The sequence below is a fragment of the Leiobunum rupestre genome, chromosome 8 (assembly GCF_980474605.1).
Source record: "Leiobunum rupestre chromosome 8, qqLeiRupe1.1.hap1, whole genome shotgun sequence".
NCBI lineage: Eukaryota > Metazoa > Arthropoda > Arachnida > Opiliones > Sclerosomatidae > Leiobunum > Leiobunum rupestre.
In genome coordinates this window covers 48,946,980-48,969,511 of record NC_143391.1, presented here as the reverse complement: position 1 = coordinate 48,969,511, position 22,532 = coordinate 48,946,980, and the positions used below count along the sequence as shown (strand labels likewise).

Here is a 22,532-nt window from a genome sequence, read left to right as displayed (position 1 = left end):
ATATATTTTTTTCTGGGTTCAAAATTGTTTTAGTTACTTTAAGTACAAATTATTTCTAAAGTAGGGTATCAAATTGATTTAAAATGTAAATTGACAATTCAATGAGTACAACTTTATTAGTTTTTGTTATTTTATATTTTATTGAAATAAGTTTTGAAAAAGAAGTGGTGATTTATATTGTTTCGTGGCTTTAGTCGTGGCGTTTTTTGTTTTGAGTAGAAGCACTTGACTTTCAATTCGCTCTTGGCATATAACGCTTCCAAGTGCCAAAGCTCGAGTTACAGAAAGGGGTTTCAAAGTATCTTGGAAATGAACGGTGTGGTAATCGCAGCGGTCATTTTTAGCGCCCTCTGTCCTACGAATGCTGGAAGTAAGTTGTATTGATAAGGTTTTTTCTAATATGTATTTCCAAATGTCTGCCTTTCTAAAGACTATCCCGCATTTTCCCTAGTGCGCCAAACCTTTCAAAATTGCATTCAATGTCAAAATTACGTGAATCGCTCTAAGGTTTTCATTTATTTGCGTGTGAATGGAGAATTTGAAATTGGAAACCATAATAATCTCTAATGACAGCCTTCAAAAGCACACTCTACGATATAAGAGACTTTAAGAATGTAAAATCTAGCCACTTGGATTTCACAATTTACTTTTCGCCTGCCAAACTCTGCTTATTAAGCGTTAGTCTAAAGCCCCGTTTTCAATAACGATAAATTTTAGGCTTTTCGCTTTTGCTTTTTGACGCGCTTTTATTTCAAAATAAGCCTATATCAAATCCATTTAGATATCTGCTTCTCGTGACAAAAAAGCCGACAGAGAAGCTTCTCGCGGTTGGTTTTGACGCAAAAGCATGATTTTTGTTCGGAAAAATAGTGAGTGAAAACGGGGCTTAAGTAGGTTTTTGTTAGTGTTATGTAGCCTAAAACTTTTAACTCGCCTGTTGATGAAATGTATCGAGGTATTAATTATAAATAAAACTGAAAGTGAAAAGAGTCCGGGGAGGATAACTTTTTTCGTCCCCGATATTAATGAAGGAGAAAAATTGCGGCTAAATTAGTTAAATTTGTTTTTGCACTGGCAGCCGCAAAGGGAAGCGTATTTTCAGGGTAGGGAAGCGAATGGCACGTGCTTTCTGCTTTTCTCGCTGTACTGGCAGCCGCAAAGAGAAGTGCGTACACAGAAAAGGGAAGCAAAAAGCGTGTGCTTACATATCAGGTTTCATCGCTGGCAAGCTTGATCACTTTTGTTGAAACGAATAAACATTCAATTTATTTTGTAAAATTTTAAAAAGCATCTTTTCGATTGAATGAAAATAGAAACTCTAATTAATGACAAATACGTTAATTTCCGATTATCAGCTGACTTTGTAGTAAAACTGCTGTTTTTTAAGAAAAACAAGGAATTTTCTTGAAACATTTTGTGGATTGAGTCAGCGACAAAAGTTTAATTCGGCTTTGTTTTAAGTAATTATATAAAACGCGGATACGAAACGGACAGGTTAATGGTGTAGTTCGTCGTTGCTGGTAGAAATGAATGCATTCGGGTTCAATGTAGTTATTTTGGTCTTTATATCGTCTGCGTGAAAGAAGCACAAAGCAGGGAAACTGAACAAGGTCCTTTGTTAAGGCTTCTACGGAACTATTCTCGATGACCTCTCGGATCAAAAAACTATCTCAACGTTGGCCTCCGCAAAAGTTTTGCGTGATTTAATAAAATATTTAAGAAGGCTCTATAATGGACATTAATACTTACTCGCTATTCTCATAAAATCATTCTACTACTACAAAAAATATGATTTTTAGTACGCTTTACCATTAATAAATGGAGGTCATACCACTTTCGACCTAAATATTGGCTGAAGGTGCTTCTACATAAAAGCGCTTTCTTTAAACGTTTTGTCAATTTGTGTGTTTTTCACATTTTTTTACCGGAGCCGAGATTGGCTTTAAATGTGTTTTCAGCTTAAGACAAAGCGTTGATAATTTCTGTTTTCATTAAATAGACTGTCCGGATCACGAATTCCACAAATACCCCAAGCATCGTTGTACGGATATGCATCATTCCTGTTATGGACGGACGATGCACGTATGCACCATTCCGTGTAAAACTGGGGGAATCAAATCTATAATATGCGACGACGGAAAGTGGCTCGGACCCTTCGATCACTGCGGGGGTAAGATTTCACACTGAATGGCGCGATAGTTCGGAGCCAAGTTCGGAGCCAAGCACCACCATTTTCATATTTGATCATTTCTATATAGATTCATTGATTCATCTCTTAGAAACGTTTCGAATGCTTTTTTTCATTCTCTATTGCAGCAACTTAAATTATTAGATTTTGAAGATCAGTGGATGAAAATTACATCCCCCTTTTCGAGCGAAGGCTCACTTCTCATACGTCACGACGTCGTCTGCTCCGTCGTCTTCTTCGCTTCTGTTACCAAATTTTTGGAATACGACGGAAAAGAGGACGTTAGACGTAGGGGAACAAGCTCTTCACACGATAGGGAGAAGAAAATTTTATGTATCAGACTTTTAGAATCGACCCGTAGTGTTAGAAATCTGCCACATTTCAGGCTCTATCTTAATTTTAGGTCAAGAGCGCAATCTCTTGAACGGGTTACGAAATATTACACTTCAGAATTATTATAATAATTATTAGTTATAAATTTAATTTTAATAAGCCTTTGTTTTATGTGAATTGAAGTCTTCAAAATATATTTAAGTTAGAATTACAAAATTTTCATGGTTTGGGTTTTTATTAATATCTCAATTTCAAAGAAATTAAAAGGTTCACGATTTCACCAGTAGATGGTAAACTAAAAGTCAAAAAGAAAGTAATTGGGTATACTCAAAAAGCTGAAAACGAAATTACCGCTATGGAACATTTCCGATTTCTCACTAGATTATGAAGTCATAAAAACATTTTCATTACAATTCAACCATTTCCCATTTAATCGGAATGTAGGCAAACTTGACTTCACAAAACCAGTTTGGTCGCGTTGCAACGCTGTGTACAACGGATAATTTTCATTTTTAAAGCGAAACCTTCTTTAGCTTAAATCAGTGGCAAATTACTCGAGTCTAATCAATATTATCAAGTACGCTTCTTCATTCTAACTATTAAAAAAATGGTAGAATCATTATTCAGCTATAATTAGTCAATACTAAATACAGAAATGAACAAATTTCGGGGGGACTAAGGTGATAATCTTAGTTTGCTTCTAGTGATGGTTAGACCATCTCTACTATGGTTCTTTTAGCTTTTTCCAACAAAAGAGGGGGAATTAAAATAGGAAAATATTCACTCTTTGACCATATATTACTTAATGAAACTATCGCTTACTATTTTCTAGGCAGTCAGTGAGAGTTGTTTCGGTCATGATGGCTGCATTGAGGGTTAACTAATATCTAAGCGCGACTTCATCGCGCATTATTCTATATTTATCTCGACATGGTCTTTCTCTCGCCCGGGAAACAGAGTTCTCCGGGTAATGAAGGCGGACTTCCTTCCTTCCTGGTACAAGTTGAGTTCTCTCCAGAATCAGAATTCTGTCTTTTTGGGGCTCTGTCTCTTGGTTTTGTTCCAGGGATTTTTGGGCGGAGTTGAAAATAAAAAGCAATTGGTGACCTCCCATTTTATTTGGGTCATTGGTGCACCCAAGACTCGTGTCCTGACATGGGACGCATGACTTTGTCTGACTTGCAAAAGGTCCCTTGGGGTTGGTTCCGCGTGATTGCGGGGGTCTCAGTGTTTGTGGGGGAGAAGATGCCAGGAAATCACGAGGTTATATTTATTTTGTTGTCAAGCGAAAATGTCCAGGCACACTTTTCACCTATGACCTGGCCTTGGAAAACGTGCACTTTTTGTTGGATTCGGGTTAACTGATAGTGGGCTAGAGGCCCACTAACATGACAAAGGTTCCATGGGAACGCTGTGAGTTGAGGGAATATTACTGGTATAGTTCGGCAAAGCTTCTGAGAAAATTTGGGTTGGGTCGGTTCGGAGAGAGCTTTTCACGGTAATAAAATGACAAAAAAGACACCAATTATCTCCATATGTCGAGGGCTCTTAATTTTAACATTGCTAAAGGCCGGGATTTAGTTTATAACTTATATTAAGTACCCTGCTGTTTAATTAATTATCTCAATTTTATAGTGGGTGTTCATTGAGTTCTATTAGATTTATAAACTATATTTAATTTGTATGTATGGTTCAAAAGTTATTTAAGTTTTTAATTTATCATTAATTTTAATTTATATTTAACACTGTGATTAGTTTTATTAAATAGAACTTAAAATTCTAAGATGTTTGATGTAGGGGGCTTAAAGGATACTTAACAATAACTGTCAATGTAGAGGCTCAAGAGTGCGGGGGAAAATGTAATGACAAAAGTAAATAAAACACAGAAAAAATAAAAAAAATATAGGTATGCGGGGAAAGTTAACCTGAAGGGTTACAAAACATACAAGGTCTTAGAACTATAAGCGCAGTCATAAGTTTTTTTAAAAACACAATACTAAATAGCTTTTAAATGTAGGTTATAAATGAATTTAATCTTATAAGACCCTTTTTTATATAATGTTAATGAGTTTATTTTTTTTCGTTTCTGTCTGTACTCTTTTGTTCTTTTTTTATTTTTTCAATTTTGTGATATTTTTATTTGGCGACAAATAAAATATTCCCGCCTCCCAGAACTAGTTTCATTCTTAAATTTACATGTACCGACCCACGCCACTTGCAATAAACAAACTTTTTCTACGCGTCAAATTCTAACGCCTCTGTTGCGTTTGCAACAAACTTGCAATTACGCTAATTATCGATTAATTTAATTGCTTGTGTTATTCCTTTATGGCGATAACTTAATTTCATCACGCTCTTTGGTTTTTTTTTAAACTATTGCATTTTGCTCTGTATATATTCACATAATTACTGTATTTGTTTGGGTACAATGATCTGTAGTGTTCTACCTTGTTGGTGCTTTTCTATTGTTGTAGTACAGTCTGTTACAAAAGTCTTCGACAAAGGGAGTTTTTGCATTTATCCTAAATTTTCTCGGAACGTGTAAATGATAGCAAAATGAAACCACCCAGCAAACACAAATCGTCCCTGGGACGTCCCAGCATGGTACATAGAGCCCAGCTTGGTCCCGTCCAAAATTCGTCCTACGGGACTAATAACGGACGTCCCATTTTAGTCCTCGTAGTACCAATTTCGCGACATCCGATATTCAGCCCAATCGACGTCGCATGGATATCCACTATTCGTCCGAAATGTTTCGTCCATCAATGCTATCTAGAGGCGCGTTTATCAGCAATTAATTTTAATTTGTTTCACCTTTATTTGTATTTGAGCTGATAATGGTTAATGAACCACAAAATATTAATTTTATTATGAATATTATTATTTAAATTTACGAGTTTATTTAACGTGAATTAATGAAATTACGTGTTAAATCAAAACTACTTAATTATTTAATTAATTTTATCTGTTCTTATTTTTTATATTATTTTTTTTAAAGTTTTATTTCCATTATTTTCATTTGATGAATTATTTCTACAATGACAGCCAATTACAGCGAAAAAGCTGATCTAAGTTGGCCGCGCTAAAGTCCTTTTAAAATATCTGGTAGCCCAGTTAGTAGTTTCTTTTGTACGACGCCATTACTCGATAGTTTGTCCCGCGGAAATGGAGCTGGCTGGCTAAAAGTATCCGCACATTGTTTTTCTTTTATTGGTGGCTTTTGAACGCTATTGAAGTTTGCCGAAGTTGCGAACTCAAAGACTGCCCCGTAAATAAAGGTACAGAGTTAAATAACTCGTGGATTCAGTGCATCATGTGTCAATTTTGGTATCATGCTGAATGTGTGAACATTAAACCTACTGCAGACCGGAGGATTCCGAAAGGTATTGCAAAAACGTTTAATTGCTCTGTGTGTGTAAAGGCAGATGCTGCTGGTCCCATTGTTATTTCTGATACAAAATTGGATTCTAATAGGGCGATTATAGTTGCTGGTAATGCCAATAAGAAGTTGAACATTCACTTCCAGCGGGTCTAACACTAGAAAGCATCATGGCTGGTATGGAGTTAATTATAGATCGAAAACTCAACAACCAACAGACAGAGGTTTTGGCACAATTTGAGGAGCTCAAACAAGACAACAAAATAATGGCCTGTAATTTGCAAACTTATGTGGACAATATACAGAAACGTATTACGACGGATTTAGTACAAATGGATAATGCAATCAATAAAAAAATTATAGCCATAGAGCAGCAACTACATCGAAAGACGGATGATGATGCATATCAGCAATACATGGGAGAAATGTCAAAAGACCTGGATAAGTTGAAAGCAAGAGTAGAGGAACAATGTCGTACAATACAAGCTCTCCATAGTAATACAAAAGTAGAGGGAAACGGAACTTCTGATGAGGATCTCTCATGTAATATTATTGCGTACAAGGTCGAGGATGAAATTGAGGAACCAGATGATGTTAAGAAGTGGCTCATTGATAAACTTGGACTCAAAGTTAAGTTTGATGTTGTAAGCAGTTGTCGTCTGGGACATAGTCCATCTCTCAAGTATCGTCCAATCAAAATTACTGTTGACTCTAAAGAAACTAGGAACCATATTTTGGAGGAAGCTCGCAGGGTGAAAGAATCTGAGGGTGCCAAACCACTTCCATTTTCTCTGGCTACTGATCGTCCCTTGATACAACGACTTAGCCATCGTCTTCGACAATCCTATTTTCGAGTTCGTGGTCAGAAGCCCCATCGTCGACCAAACAGCAAACAGGAGACAGCCATCACGGAATGAAAAAAATGCTCAACAGGGTCAACAACACCAGTCGTCATCGTTGAAGACCCTGAACAATCATTAGAAGTTAATGCTCAGTTTAGTACTCGTGCTCCCTATAAGATTGGGGAGTACAAGCTTAGTAGAAATAAAAATGTATACAAGACTGTAGTCAGGGTTAATAGGATAGACTCTCCGTTTTCCATACCTAGTCAGATAAGTGATATTTGGTCCCAGAGAAGAGATAGTAGACCCATAAATGTTATAAATGTTAAAGTGCAAGATCTATCAATTGAACCTACGGCTCAATGTGGAGTCCATGCTTCTTCGAAGGTCGGAGAGTATGACCGAATTAACTGTAAAAATATTTCCCCCCCCCCCCAAATCCCCTAGTGTTTCTAGTGTTTCTATGTCTAGTCAGACAAATGTTTTCTATACCTCAAAGGTAACTAGTGATAGTACAGAATGTACAAGTGATAAGTACCCTGGTAATTCTTTGATAATTCATTCCCAACATGACTCTAATACTCCCTCTAAGGTAGAGGAAAAATTTCTAAATAATGTTAGTAAAAGTGTTGTTAAGAGTGTATATACGAATGTTAATACCTTATTTCCTCCAATCGCAGCTAACTTGCCTACCTGTTTTGATCTGGCGTCCACCTCCCAACTTCCTACTGTTTTTGTACCTAGCCAATTTAATAGTGCTTGCCCCCTTATGGTATCTAGAGGTCGTACAAATCTTATTGTTCGGAGAGGACGGGATAGTCGTCAACGTAAGAAAAGCCGCTCTTTATATATAGGTCTTTTGAACATCCAAGGTGGTAGTGTAATTAAATGGGCGGAGGCTGGGGAGGAATTTCGCGATGGGAGATAAGATATGTTACTGTTGACGGAAACCCACCTACGTGATGGCCAGCTTCCTCCAATTGCCGAGGGACTGTGTTGGGCAGGTTTGAATCGTAAAGATAAAGCCAAGAAAGGTGGAGGACTTGGAGTTTTGTCCCGGGATAATGATATGGTACATATCTTGTTAACATGTTTTGAGCACATGTGGATTCAGCATAAATTGTATCCGGATTTGGCGGTAGCGGTTGTATATTGTGCCACTGGTGAAGGGAGCACTGCTTGGAATGATAAAATTTATAAATGCCTTGAAGAGGATATGATTAATCTGCGTCATAAAGGTCTTTCTAAGTTCTGTATCCTTGGCGATATGAATGCCCATCTAGTGGAGCTGGACCAATACGAATGCTCAAATGGTAGCTTACTTCGGGATTTCTCGAAGCGACATGGGTTAACGATCGGCAATCTTTTAGACAACTGTTCCGGCAAGACTACTTGGAGCCGAGGGGACAGAGCTACTTCAATTGACTATGCACTATTTAGTGAAGACCTCACCCCACTAGTGAAGAGCATAGAAATCGATGAAGGAGGGCAGCATAGTCTGGGCAGTGACCATAATATGATATCAGTTCAAATAAATTTCAAGCCGGGCCCTCTAGTAAAAGTTGACAAAGTGGTACCAAATGGATCTAAGAAAGAATTTTGGGACTTTGAAGATCACGACAGGCTTAATGATTATACAGTCGATATGGAGAGCTGGGTAAACTCTTTAGAGGATTCCCCAACATATGATCAGTTTACTATGGCCATAAAAAGGGTAATGGATAAAAACTTGAAGAAAAAGAGGGCTAGCCCAATTATTAAGCGGGGTATAATTCCAAAGAAGTGGTGGGATGCAGAGGTAGCTATGGCTATAAAAGAGAGGAAAACTGCGTGTAAAAATCATAGGATTTCCAAAAAAAAAGGAGAGCCTCCTGATATTATTTTACAGAAATGGCGAGTATATCTCCAAAAGAAAAGAGATGCTAAAGAAGTTATTTTAAAGAAAGTTAAGAAAGTTAATAAGAAGGTAGAGAGGGACATTTTAGAGGCGGGTAAAACCCAGGGTCGAAAATTTTGGAAATACTTGACCGGTCTACGTAAATCTTCAGAACAGACTAAACATAACCATTTCAAAGGTTTTTATTCTAAACATGGGAAACTCCTGATGGCAGATCGACTAAATGAATATATCGTAGACTTAGAATCTGAATTATTAAGGTGCCCTACCTCTGAGGAGGCTTCGGACCATGTACCTCCAAAATCATGGAACCATATCTCCCCTGACCGACTGGAGGATCCTTTTCATCAGTGCGAACTTGACATGGCGATGAAAACACTACATAGAGGCAAAACTGCGGGGACAGATGGTATATACCCAGAAGTCATTTTAGCATTAGGACAAAATGCAAAAAAAATGTTTGCTAAAGATGTTAAATAATGTTATGTGCCGAGAAGATATACGGCGTACGTGGAAAGAGTCAAGGGTAACTATGGTTTTCAAAGGCAAGGGTAAAAAGGAGGAAGACTTAGACGCTTATCGTCCTATAGCTGTTACTTCGATTTTATACAAACTATACGCGATTTTATGGAAGGAAATAATTAGTGGCTACTTTGAGCTCAATGACTTGCTACACGAGTCTCAATATGGGTTTCGCAGAAACCATCGAATGTCGGAAAATCTCTTTATCCTGTCCCAACTCATAGAACTCTACCAAGCAAAGAAGACATTACTTTATACGGCTTTTCTTGACCTGCATAAAGCATATAATAGTGTTCGGCAGCCAAAGTTGTGGGAGACGCTGGAAGGATTTGGGTTAACGCGAAGTGTTATAACTCAGTTACAAAAATTGTACGCTGATAGCTCGTGCGTCTATAAAGTTCAGGGAATAGAGAGTACCCCGTTGAAGTCCAATGTTGGTCTACGACAAGGTTGCCCTTTGTCTCCGGTTTTGTTTATAGCCTATATCAATGGACTTGCTGAGAGCTTGACTGATTCTGCGGTGGGAGCTGAGGTAAATAAGGCCAGAGCAACAAGGAATGAACCAACTATGAAGATACGTATACCTTGTTTGTTATTCGCGGATGATATTCTGCTCTTGGCAAACTCCCCGAGTGATTTACAAATTCTGCTGGATAGGTGCTCTACATTTGCCAATTCTAAGGGGTTAAGGTTCAGTGCAGCCAAGTCGAATGTCATGATCTTTGGTGAGCATTCGGAATCTGATGTGCCAAAATTCACACTACAAGGTGTTGGTCTGGATCTAGCGAAAAATTACGCCTACTTAGGAGTTACGTTTTGCGACAAGACAAATTACACGGAGAAGTATGAATCGATGTTGGTTGCCAAAGCAACCCGTATGCAGTGGGCAGTGAAAAATATGTCTAGCCAATCGTACAATAAATACACAATTTCTCGTACCCTTTGGAAGGCTGTTGCGAACGATGTGTTGACGATTTCTCCGTCCGCTTTATAAGCGTTTGACTATGCCCAAAGGGAGGTTGGGCGTTTTGCCCTGTCTGCGGGTCCGTTTGCAGCTAACGCAGCTATCAGGGGCGAAATGGGCTGGAACATTATGGAAGATAGAGAAGCGGCTAGTAAGCTAAAATGCCTTGGTCGGCTCATGATGATGCCCCCGACCATGTTACCTGGGGTGGTATTCCGCTCGCTGAGACAAGAGGGCGTTGAAACCCGTTTATTCAAGAGGATTGCTCAATTAGATCGTAGTTATGGCAAGTTGACGACACGGGGAAGTGCTTCTACAGAGAGCCAGTGGTGTAGTATAATCAGTCGTGAAGTTCGGAAGGCAGCTGAGCTACGTTGGCAAACGAGGTAAAAAATAAGGAAAGCTTGAGTTGCTATAGGGCGAAGCCAAAACCCAAAGCTGAAACGTTTTACGATGGATCGTGGAGAGCGACAAAAGAGATTGGCGGGCATCTCCCCCGAGTGCAAACTTTGCGGATACGAATCGGAAGACCTGGTCCATGTACTGTTCAACTGCCCTATAAATGAAGTGGATGAAGATGTCAGAGAGTGGCGAGCAACTAATGTTGGTTCGTCCTTGGAGGAAGTCGTGGGTCTATCTGAGATAAAGGTGGAGTTGGATCTAGTAAAACATATTTTGGCCAGAGATGGGCAAAAAATCATTTGGCGAATAACGAATAATTTTTTTTCGTGTCAGTTGTTATTTATAAATAACGTTACAATTAATTTATTTAGAGAAAAATATTTTAAATAAATGTAGGAAAATATTTTTTAATAAAATAAGTTTATAAATAAAAAGGTCAAATATCTGTTTTATTAAATCATTTTGAAATAAATGCATTTTGCAAATAAAGAAGACTGCAATATTTTGTCATCAGATATTTCGGGTTGGCGTAGTTTACAAATAGATCGTCAAAAATAGCATCCGTTTATTTTTTATTTAGTAGATAACGAATTATTTGAGAGGGCTAGACTCAAGGAAAATAACTGAATATATGTCCAATTTGTAAGAAAATACAATACAAATTCCAAAGACTAAAGTTAATTCTGGTGTCAGAGACGAAATACCATTTTCAACACTATTTTTATTTTAACAAAGAGTATCAATATTACCCAGCAATGGTGGTCACTATTTAATGGCACAGCGAAGTTACAGCAGACCTGTCGGAGGGGAGGCAGCGACATGTGAGCGAGGCCCCTTCTCACAACACACATGTTTTGCGAAGGAATAAATGAGGGGCCAGAATAAGTGCCTCAAAGTACGGGAACCCCAAAAAGTGCCGGACCTCAATAAGTGCCGCTAAGTAAGGGGACCCATAAAAGTGCCCTTAGGTGGGGAGACCACAAAACGTGTCGCTAACGAGGAGACTACCCGAGGTGATAATCACCGATTTTGTTGAAACTAGGTAGGTACGTAGACCTTATGGTAACAAGAAATTTCACAAAGGGAAAAGTTGCAATGGACATTAGTTTTGCCATGGCAACCTAAAATGTTTTTGACAACACAGTATGTATATTTTCCCATTGAAAATGACATGGGAATCTGAGCACTTCTAAAAAATAATGATAATAATTCTAATTAAAATTATTAATTTTGATCAAATTCAAACAACTAAATTCTTTTTTATTAATTTTGATAAAATTCATTTATTACCGTCGATTTGGCGATTAGTTGGTAAATACAACTTTTTATTTTTATATTTCGCTTTTCTCCATTTTTACCGATTCTGATCAATTTTGATCAAATTGACCAAAATTCATCAAAATATCATAAAATTAATTTCATTTGACAAATTTTGATCTATTTTTTTGGTTTTGAAAATTTTCACAGGACCCTTAGAAGCGCTCAGATTCCCATGTTATTTCAATGGGAAAATATACATACTGTGTTGTCAAAAACATTTTCGGTTGCCATGGCAAAACTAATGCCCATTGCAACTTTTCATTTGGTGAAATTTCATGTTACCATAAGGCTACATACCCACCTAGTTTCAACAAAATCGGTGATTATCACCTCGGGTAGTCTCCTCGTAAGTGCAAGGCCCTAGACGCTCGCCTGCTCTAGCGCCGGCCCTATAGCTACACCACTGTAGCTATTAATTATTTAATTAATGCTACTAATTTTTACTTGAAACCATCATTTACCTTTACTATATACACAAAGATATGTGAATTTGGTTTTCACGCGATAATATGACATTCCAAGATTGAAACTCGTAGATCACGAGAAAAGGATTGTAGCAGCACTTGGTGGAATAAGGGGGAGGACTGACCGCCTCGGGTGCCAGGGTAGCTCGGGGTATCATTTACCCAAGGCAAAAAGTACGGAAGGGCAGTAAATTAATATAAACATTAATCTAATACTGCCGATCCCATAATTTACGTAGCATCGTCCAAACAGTGGCGTAACTAAGGACCCGCAGACCCAGGGAACGCGGGGGGGGGGGCTTTTCATTTTCACAAACTTGGGGGCCCTTTCGTTTTAAGTATTTTTACAAGAAAATCTTGTAAAAATGGAGAAAATGGGTTACGGGACGAACAAAAGACAGGCTTTAAACAATACTAAAATTCAATCTCACTCAATATCCTACGGTCGAAATCGTAAAAAAATATCTAAAGGTAGCTTTTGAATATAATATTTTAATTTTCAAATTTTAATAAATGAAATTCGCGGTTTTTAATTTAAATAGACATATAATATATTGCATTCCGTTTACTACGACACTACCAATACTTTATAACAAATACATTTTTTTATAAAGGGGCCTTTTGATATCCTACGGGGGGCTCGAAATTTGTCATTACGCCACTGCGTCCAAAGCTTCTAACTGGAGGTGCTTTCTCGGTGGCATTAGCGTTAAATGTTGCCATTATCAAGAAGTCAAATATCCCGCAACAGTTTAGTGCGATAAGCATTTTTTACGAACCTTGCGTTTACTCGATTAACTAAAACAAAGAGAACAAAGGTCTCCTTATTCGTTATTTAAATTAAAGAAAATATTTCAATTTTTTTATTCCGCGAAAAAAATGACTGAAAATATTTTGTAAAAAAACAATTTACCAAATGAATGTTCATGAAATATTCGTAAAATATTATTTTCCAGATAATAGTCGAAAATATTATTTTTTAAATTATTTACCAAATAAGACCATGACAAAATATTTGTTTAATTGCCAAATAACTATACCTAAAATATTTAGCCCTGTCAATCGACGAATAAATATGATTAGATATTTTGTTATTTAGTAATTTATTCGTTATTCGCCAAATAATTTTTTGCCCATCTCTGATTTTGGCCTCGTGGAAACAAAATAAAGAAAAGTGGCGACGAATAAATTTACCCAATTAAACATGTCTTTGGGTGTGTTTTTCTCCCTAGCCTCTCGTCCCTTTAATAGTTAAATTTTATTTTTGTTTTTTGTTTTTTTTCCTTTTGGTTTTTGCTAATTACTTAGCCAAATGTTGTGTTGATTTTTTGTTAATGTAAACAAACCACAGAATGTGCTTATGTCCTTTTTCATTGTTTTTATTTTTCTCTAACTGTGCTCCTTTAAGTGATGCCGCTCCGATACAAAGGGGTTGTACTGTTGTACAGGTTGAAATTAAATCTTGAATCTTGAATCTTGGAATCGGTCACCATAAAGTCCATAATGCGTTCTACACAAACGTTAAAGATTATAACATAGTAATCTCTAGTATTGCTGATAATATATCATAAGAGTAAGTATTTTATTAAAAAACTGTTTCATTTTTTTAATGATTTTAATTCGATTTTTTTTAATGTGTCTTTTACAAAGGTAGGAAGAAAATATGTTTGATCAAAGTCTATTTTGACTCGTTACCTTTATGGAGTATTCATCTTCACTCTCACTGAATGGTGGACTTATAGCTCAAATGTGTTCCGTGAATAGTTTAGTGAATTTGTATTTCCAAAAGTAAAATTTGCAGTGTATTCTCCGAAAGTTAAGGAAGGTTCGCTGTTTTTAAAGTTCATTTTGGACCTGTACATGTTTAATTTAACTTTTTAAGTTTATTATTCATTACTCTCACTGAACGGTTCGCCTAAAGCTTTATTTCATACTGTTATATTTTATATATTGAATTTGGAATTCCAAAAGTAAGATTTGCGTTGAATTCTCCGAAAGTTAGGGAAGGTTCGCTGTTTTTAAAGTTCATTTTGGACCTGTACATGTTTAATTTAACTTTTTAAGTTTATTATTCATTACTCTCACTGAACGGTTCGCCCAAAGCTTTATTTCATACTGTTATATTTGATATATTGAATTTGGAATTCCAAAAGTAAGATTTGCGTTGAATTCTCCGAATGTTCGGCAAGTTTCGCTGTTTTTAAAGTTCATTTTGGACCTGTACAAGTTTCAATTTAACTTTTTAAGTTTATTATTCATTACTTTCACTGAACGGTTCGCCTAAAGCTTTATTTCATACTGTTATATTTGATATATTGAATTTGGAATTCCAAAAGTAAGATTTGCGTTGAATTCTCCGAATCTTCGGGAAGTTTCGCTGTTTTTAAAGTTCATTTTGGACCTGTACAAGTTTCAATTTAACTTTTTAAGTTTATTATTAATTACTTTCACTGAACGGTTCGCCTAAAGCTTTATTTCATACTGTTATATTTTATATATTGAATTTGGAATTCCAAAAGTAAGATTTGCGTTAAATTCTCCGAAAGTTAGGGAAGGTTCGCTGTTTTTAATGTTCATTTTGGACCTGTACATGTTTAATTTAACTTTTTAAGTTTATTATTCATTACTCTCACTGAACGGTTCGCCTAAAGCTTTATTTCATACTGTTTTATTTTATATATTGAATTTGGAATTCCAAAAGTAAGATTTGCGTTGAATTCTCCGAATGTTCGGGAAGGTTCGCTGTTTTTAAAGTTCATTTTGGACCTGTACATGTTTCAATTTAACTTTTTAAGTTAATTATTCATTACTCACACTAAACAGTTCGCCTAAAGCTTTATTTCATACTGTGATATTTTATATAGTTAAATTGTAATTCCAAAAGTAAGATTTGGATAGATATTAAAATTAAGCTTCGAGAAACAGCAATTTCTAGAGTACATTTTTCATCCGATAGTCTTAATTTTTTTTTAAGGAATAGTATTAATTGGCTTAATTTTATTTTTTTTTACATTTGTAAAAGGAAGGTTATTTAATTTTTTAATAGTTTAGTTCGAAATTTGTTTTGTTATATAAAAATTAAATAACTATATAAGTTTTGTAATAAATTAAATAACCTTATAAAAATTAAGAATTTAAATTTATTATATGCAGAGTTCGTGTTAATACAATCACTTGTTGCTGGATTTTTCCCATTATCTTGTATTTTAATGTTTTGAATAAAATTTTAATATCAAGTTTGGCTTTTTAAATTATTTGTTCGGAATACGATATCCAACGAACGTCCTAGTTTCATCCCTATTGAGCCATGATTGAACCAAATTAAAGGCCGAAAGACATCTCTAGGTTTTATAGAAAGACATCCAGGGGACGACCGCCGTAATCGCCGTTGGACGTCCGAAAACTCGTCCCCGGGATGTACTACGGCTATAGACAAACCGGACATTTGGACGTCCTTTAACGTCCAACCGACGTCAACCCCGGATTTTGGGATGTTCTACGGACGAAGGCAAGATCCGAGTGAGACGTCTATTGGATGTCCAAAGGACTTTTTTGTGTTTGCTTGTGCACAAGCAATTTTTAATACTTTTTATTTCCTTTCACGTGGAGTTGTCGTATTTTGCAAAGCGATAATAGTTACGTTACGGCGGAAACGCCAGATGTCGTTTTTGACAACTTTTCAAATAATAACGTTACGCCCCTGAAACCAGCATTTTCGGATTCAGGGTGGTCAATTCATATTTAGAAATTGTCACTGTCTATGCTCTACCACCTACGGTTTAGGAGCTATAGCCGGTTGCAATTTTCGATTCTATTTGGGAAAAACTAAAAGACGTCAAATATCCCTTGTGGCATTAACCCGATATTGCAGAACCAAGGAACAATTAATTCTTTAACTAAAAGAGGAGCAATTATTTCAACTCAGTTCTTACTCTTGACCCTAGAATGAGCAGTAGCCATAATCCAAGCTTACATTTTCATTGTTTTAATCTCTTTATACTCAACAGAAATTCACTATGAAGAACTTTCACCCCTACCATATTGTAGATCAAAGCCCATGGCCCTTAACAACATCATTTAGTATCCTATTTATAACTTCAGGTATTATTAGATGGATATACCTAAAAGTTAACTTTTTGCTATTAACTAGACTAATAATACTATATCTATCAGCCTACCAATGATGACGTTACATCACTCGAGAAGCCACATTCCAAGGAATGCACTCTAACAAAGTTATAATAGGGCTCCAATGGGGAATAATCCTATTTATTATGTGAGAAGTATTTTTCTATATCTCTTTCTTCTGAGCTTTTTAACATTATTATCTCTCAATATCGAAGTAGGAATAATCTGGCCACCACAGAGAATCCAACCTTTTAACCCTCTCCAAACCCCCTTACTTAATACAACAATCCTTCTATCTTCAGGCATCTCAATTGCATGAGCACATCACATACTACTACATAATAATTTTTCACAAGCTAAATCAGCCCTCAGAATCACCCTAGCACTGGGGGTATACTTCACGCTACTACAAGCCTGAGAATATATTGAAGCTCCTTTTACCATCGCGGATTCAATCTATGGGACCACATTTTTTGACTCAACATGTTTTCATGGATGACATGTAATCGTGGGATCAACTCTCCTACTAATCTCTTTGCTACGACATAACAACCTTCATTTCTCAAGTCTTCATCACTTTGGATTTGAAGCTTCAGCTTGATACTGGCATTTCGTAGATGTAGTTTGGTTACTACTTTAATCAATAATCTACTGATGGGGCAGTTATCTAATTAGTATAATCAAAGTACAATTAGCTTCCAACTAAAAGGTTTAAATAAATTAGATAATCATTGTTATACTAGTTTTAATCGCTCTAATAAATATAATCTTAATTATATTTCTCACCTCTAATTTAGCCTTTACCCCCCACAATGCACTAGAGAAGATTTCTCCCTTTGAGTGTGGATTCAACCCTCTCTATAAAAACCGAGTCCCGTTCTCTACAATTTTGTTTTAATTGCATTAATTTTCAACGTATTTGATATCGAAATTGTCATTATAATCCCTATCCCTATTTTAGACTTTCTATCAACCTTAATAGTTACATCTGTTATTATTCTAATACTCATCTTAATACTAGGATTATTGCACGAGTGGAACCAAGGGGCACTTAATTGAACTTAAGGTTAGTATTTAAAAAATAAAATTTAATTTGCAATTAAAATTGTAAGTCTACCTAGCCTTAACCCTTTAATAGTAGTATAAAATTACATTCAGTTTCGGCCTGAAAAAAGGATAAACCCTATTAATTTAATAGAAACCAAATAGAGGTATCTTATTGTTAATAAGAAAATGGAAAACACTCCTATTAAAGAATTAAACGACAAAACTGGTAAAAAAGACCGTATATTTAATAAAAATAAATCGCAGTACTTCGGCAAAATATGCCTTCAAGGCGGTACAAGATTTGAAAGAAGACTAAGATTTGAAAAATTAAAAGCACGCGCGGTGGAATGCCTAAAGAACGCGAGCCGTAAAAAGAGAGCTAGAAATAACTACACAGAAAAACTAAAGGGGGAAAAATATTACAGAAATAGAAAATTTAACGGAACGAAAGCTTTTCGTTCAGTCCGGCTGGGAATTCCGTTCCGAATTTGAAAATCAGTCGGTTTTCTTCAGTAACTCTAAAAGGTCGGTCACCGTTAAGAACCTTGAGAACGCGGGTAGAAACGGCAGATATGGTGTGGACGTCGTTGAAGTGTCTAGTTACATGATTTTTGTCGCGGTTGCTTCTGATATCAAGTAAGTGTTCGCGGAAACGATCAGCGAGGCGTCGACCAGTCTCGCCGACGTAAACTTTGTCGCAAACTTTACAAGACAAAGAGTAAACGAGGTTGGATGTTATACAGGAAAAGGATCCTTTAATATGATAGTTCGATTTAGGGGTTGTAACCACCAAGTCGGAACTAACATAAGCGCATGTGTTGCAACGAGGGCGATTGCATCTCGTGGTGCCGGAATGAGTGCCGGATGGATCATCTTCGGGTAACGAACTAGAAACGAGAATCGACCGAAGATTCTGGTCGCGACGGTAACAGAACCTGGGCGGTTCAGTGAAAACATCCCTCGTGTCTTGGTCGATCTGTAGTAGGTGAAAGTTTTTACGAAGGATGTTTTCGACCTGTCGAACTTGTGGATGGTAAGTTAGAACCACCGCGGGACGATTTGTTGGTTCAGGACGAATTTTGTTTGCGAGAGCTTCGTTTCTAGTTGTCTTGGATGCACGATTGAGAGCCGATGTTAACACATTCTCGTTGTAGCCTCTTCTCATAAAACTATCGCGCATTTCCAAAGCTTGGCGTTGAAAATCGTCGTTGGAGGAGCAAATACGTCGAAGACGTAAAAACTGGGAGTACGGTATGGACCTAGTCGAGTGTCGTGGGTGACAAGAAGATGGTAAGAGGTAAGAGCGACTATCCGATGGTTTGCGATAAATGCTCGTGGAAACGCCGTCCCCATCGACAGAGATAGTCATGTCCAAAAAAGATATTGAGACGTCTGATACGCTGATAGCGAATTCCAAAGAGGGGTGCATGTGGCAAAAGGCGTCTAGAAAAAGATCAAGCTCCTGGCGGCTACAAGAGGCGAGCTGGGCGATATCATCGATGAAGCGGGCGTGAAATTCAGGAATAGGTTCCAAGTAACTAGAGAAGAAAAGTTCTTCCGCCCAACCGACAAACAAGTTTGCGTAACTTGGGCCCATTTTCGTACCCATCGCGACACCTCTGACCTGCTTGTAGAACTTTCCATTGAAAGTGAAAGCGTTAAGAGTCAAGACAAGCTCAGCCAATCGTACCAACGTTTCTGTAGGAGGGTAACGGTCGGGACGACGGTCGAGGAAATGTTGAAGCGCTAGTAAACCATCGTTGTGCGGAATAACGGTATATAAAGATTTTATGTCCAAGGTAATGAGCCACCGGTGAGCCCCGATGAATGAAAATTCCGATAACTTACGAAGAGTGTCACTGGCATCCTTCACGTAACTTGGCAAGGCAGCGACAATTGGCTGCATAATCTCGTCCAGGAAACTCGAAATTAGCTCTGTCGGGCAAGAGCAGGCCGATACAATTGGACGTCCGGGGTTCCCTGGTTTGTGAATTTTTGGAAGGAGGTAAACCGTGACGTTCGGTAGTTTTCCACAATAAGTTTCTTAGCACCGGTAGGTAACTCATAACTCTCTATACACTCGTTAATATGACTTGTAACCTGATTTTGAAAATCGGGAGTAGGATCCGTCGGTACTTCCAGATAGAAATTCTCATCGGAAAGTTGATGAATGGCTTCAGCGATGTATAAATCTTTATTCCAAACGACGACAGCGCCACCCTTGTCAGCTGGTTTGATTACAATGTCCGATCTAGCACGAAGAGAACGGATAGCAGCTTGCTCTTCTCTTGTCACGTTCTGGCGATTCGAACCGGAAAGGTCTAAATTCTTGATTTCATTTTTGCAAGAAGCGATGTACAGGTCCAAGGATTTATGTTTCGTTGTTACAGGATTGAACACTGATCTTACAGGCTTAATCTTCTGAAAAACATTAGGAGGCGCTGGCGGAGGAGGATGGTGATCGTGAAAATGTGAACGAAGACGTAGACGTCTGTAAAAAGCTTCAAGGTCATGAAGTATCTGGAACTCATCAGGTTGACGTTTTTCTGGTACGAAAGAGAGGCCTTTCGAAAGGACGAGTCGCTCACTTTCTTGTAGAACGAGATCACTTGGTATAGTTACCACGAGTCTATTCAACTAGTCTGGCGGTTTTACTCATCTTGATTTCACGCAGATAATTGTAAATAACCCGATTGAAAGATCGGACAAAAACAATCACTGTGTGGTAAAGAGCCTCGTTAAAGCCACAAAACGTTTTTAAGTTAATTTTCTCAGCGACAAGATCCCGTCGAAGTTGAAGTTTCTTTCTGTCAAGATCAACAAGGAAAGATCGTACAAGTCGTTTCGATGTAGCATGAAGAACTTGAGAAGAACGTCGTTTAAACTGATTGAGGTTCGTACCGTGACAACGTAAACGGAAACCGTTGGGAACAACGTTTTTCATTAGGCAATTACGTAAAAACGAAATATGACTCGATGTCTTGGTAGAGGTAGTAGTTAGACGGTATATTTCAAGTGCTGAACGAAAGACATTCGGTGGAACTGGTGGAATTCCCGGTGGTGGTCCAAGATGGTGAAGACAGTAATCCGATACTTTTGATATCACTCCTATTAAAGAGACTAAATAGTAAAAGCCGCTAACTTTAAAAATGTTAATCAATAACATTGTCTTTATTTTTATGGTGTAAAAACACGTGGGATTTTCAGACCCAAACTACCGCCGGTTAAAAATTCTTACCCTGGGCTTCAAAACTATATTATAATTAAACTATGCATGTAATAAAGAAGACAGCAAACTATAACTAATAAAATGAGACCTAGCTGTGCCCCTAAAAAATGAAACTGGTAATTTTGCATTTTTACTCTCATTTTACCTAAAACCCTAAATACACCTACACCCCCTATCAATTCATTTCAACCTAAATCCCCTCTACCCATTAATCCCCCAATTTTACAGGGGGTAAGAACTAACCCAGCTTATAAATCAGATTCCCAAACAAAAATTTAATACCAGATTTACAAATTTCATTTAAAAACTCCCATAAAATACATTTAATACTACCAAGAAAACACAAGTAAGAGTTAAAAAATTTCTTCAAAAAGATAAATAAATACTGGAAGCATAGTCTAATTAATGACTTATATTAGACTCCAATATAAGTCATTGAACTGCCCCCCCCCCTAATCACATCTTATAGCCCCAATTGTAAAGTTTATAGTACCATCCTCCTTATAGCTAATTAGACATCCACCTTGGTAGGATCTTATACATAAATAAAAAACCAAACGAAATCTGTAAATTATAGTCATAAAAACACCAAAAAAACCCAAAAACAATTAAAACATTTTTAGATCCTATAAGATTCAACTCAATAATTAAGTCTTTAGAGTAAAACCCGCAAGAAAAAGAATCCCACATAATCTTAAAAATCTTACTAATAACCCTAGACCAACAAGAGGGGAACTCTGTATCAACCCCACCAAAAGTCGAATATCCTGATAGCCGAATATACTATGAATAACAAAACCTGCACTCAAAAATAGTAAAGCCTTAAAGATAGCATGAGTCAAAAGATGAAAATAAGCTACTTCTCAAAGAGAGCGTAAATACTATCAACCCTAACTGACTCAAAGTAGACAAAGCAATTACTTTCCTAAAATCCATTTCCACACAAGCAACTACACCCCCTATAATAAGAGTTAACAAAGAGACCACAAACAAAAACGCCTTTAACTCCAAACTAAGCATCCCTTCAGAACGGATTTATAAAAATACACCCACAGTCACTAAAGTAGAAGAATGTACTAAAGCAGAAACATGTTGTCAGAATTTATAGCCCGGTGTACCGGTAAAGAGAACCACACCACCGGAGGCCTATCATCAGAATGCCCTACGCCAGCGTCCACAAGCCCGGACAGGTGACAAAACCAGCATGGGTAGCAGAACCCCACTACTGATGGTCGCACCCTCGACGCAAGCCGCTCAACCCAGCAGAAGGTGCAACAATGGGACGACCAGCCCGCCACTTCGCACACAGCAGTGGGATAGAGAACGGATGCTCTAGCAACTCCGGCCGACACCCCACCTACAAAGGCAGGGAGCCAAGCCCTTTGGAGAGAGCTCCTAAAGGGGAACGGCGGGCACACAGCAGCCCGCATAACCCGGCACAGCTGGCACCGGAGATCCCGGTGGGAGCCCAAAAGGCCGGGAGATGGGTCCGCCGTGCCCTCATACGGAGGCCCGCAGCCCCACAGCAGGCTACTCAATCCGCCGAGGCGGCCAGTTTGCCCGGCCCCTCTCCATTAGCCTGGGCCGAAGCCCAGTATCCAGCCCACACCTGACCGAAGTCGGAGGTCGGAGATAGGACCCTTTGGACGGAGCTAACATCTCCCAGTGCGCCACCGCCCTTACGGGTTACAAGAGCCGGACCCCGACTCCCCGGTAAAGCCACCAGTTATTGCACACTCCGACCCCTTGAGGGCCACTAAAGCAGAAACAGGAGTAATGGCAGCTATAGTTGCGGGCAACCAACAAGAAAAAGGCTT

The 22,532-nt window shown here is 37.8% G+C and overlaps 1 protein-coding gene and 1 long non-coding RNA gene across 2 annotated transcripts; one reads left to right on the top strand and one right to left on the bottom strand.

Annotated features, from left to right (window-relative positions):
- Nucleotides 1-251: 251 nt before the first annotated feature.
- Nucleotides 252-13,881, top strand: LOC149933591 (uncharacterized). The gene is made up of 3 exons (XR_016472939.1): nucleotides 252-370; nucleotides 2,000-2,170; nucleotides 13,720-13,881. It is a non-coding gene; the product is annotated as an uncharacterized LOC149933591 (long non-coding RNA).
- A 4,041-nt stretch (nucleotides 13,882-17,922) lies between these two features.
- Nucleotides 17,923-19,392, bottom strand: LOC149933590 (uncharacterized). Its single transcript, XM_090157349.1, has one exon. The coding sequence runs from the start codon at nucleotides 19,390-19,392 to the stop codon at nucleotides 17,923-17,925; it is 1,470 nt and encodes a 489-aa protein (XP_090013475.1).
- Between the last annotated feature and the right edge of the window lie 3,140 nt (nucleotides 19,393-22,532).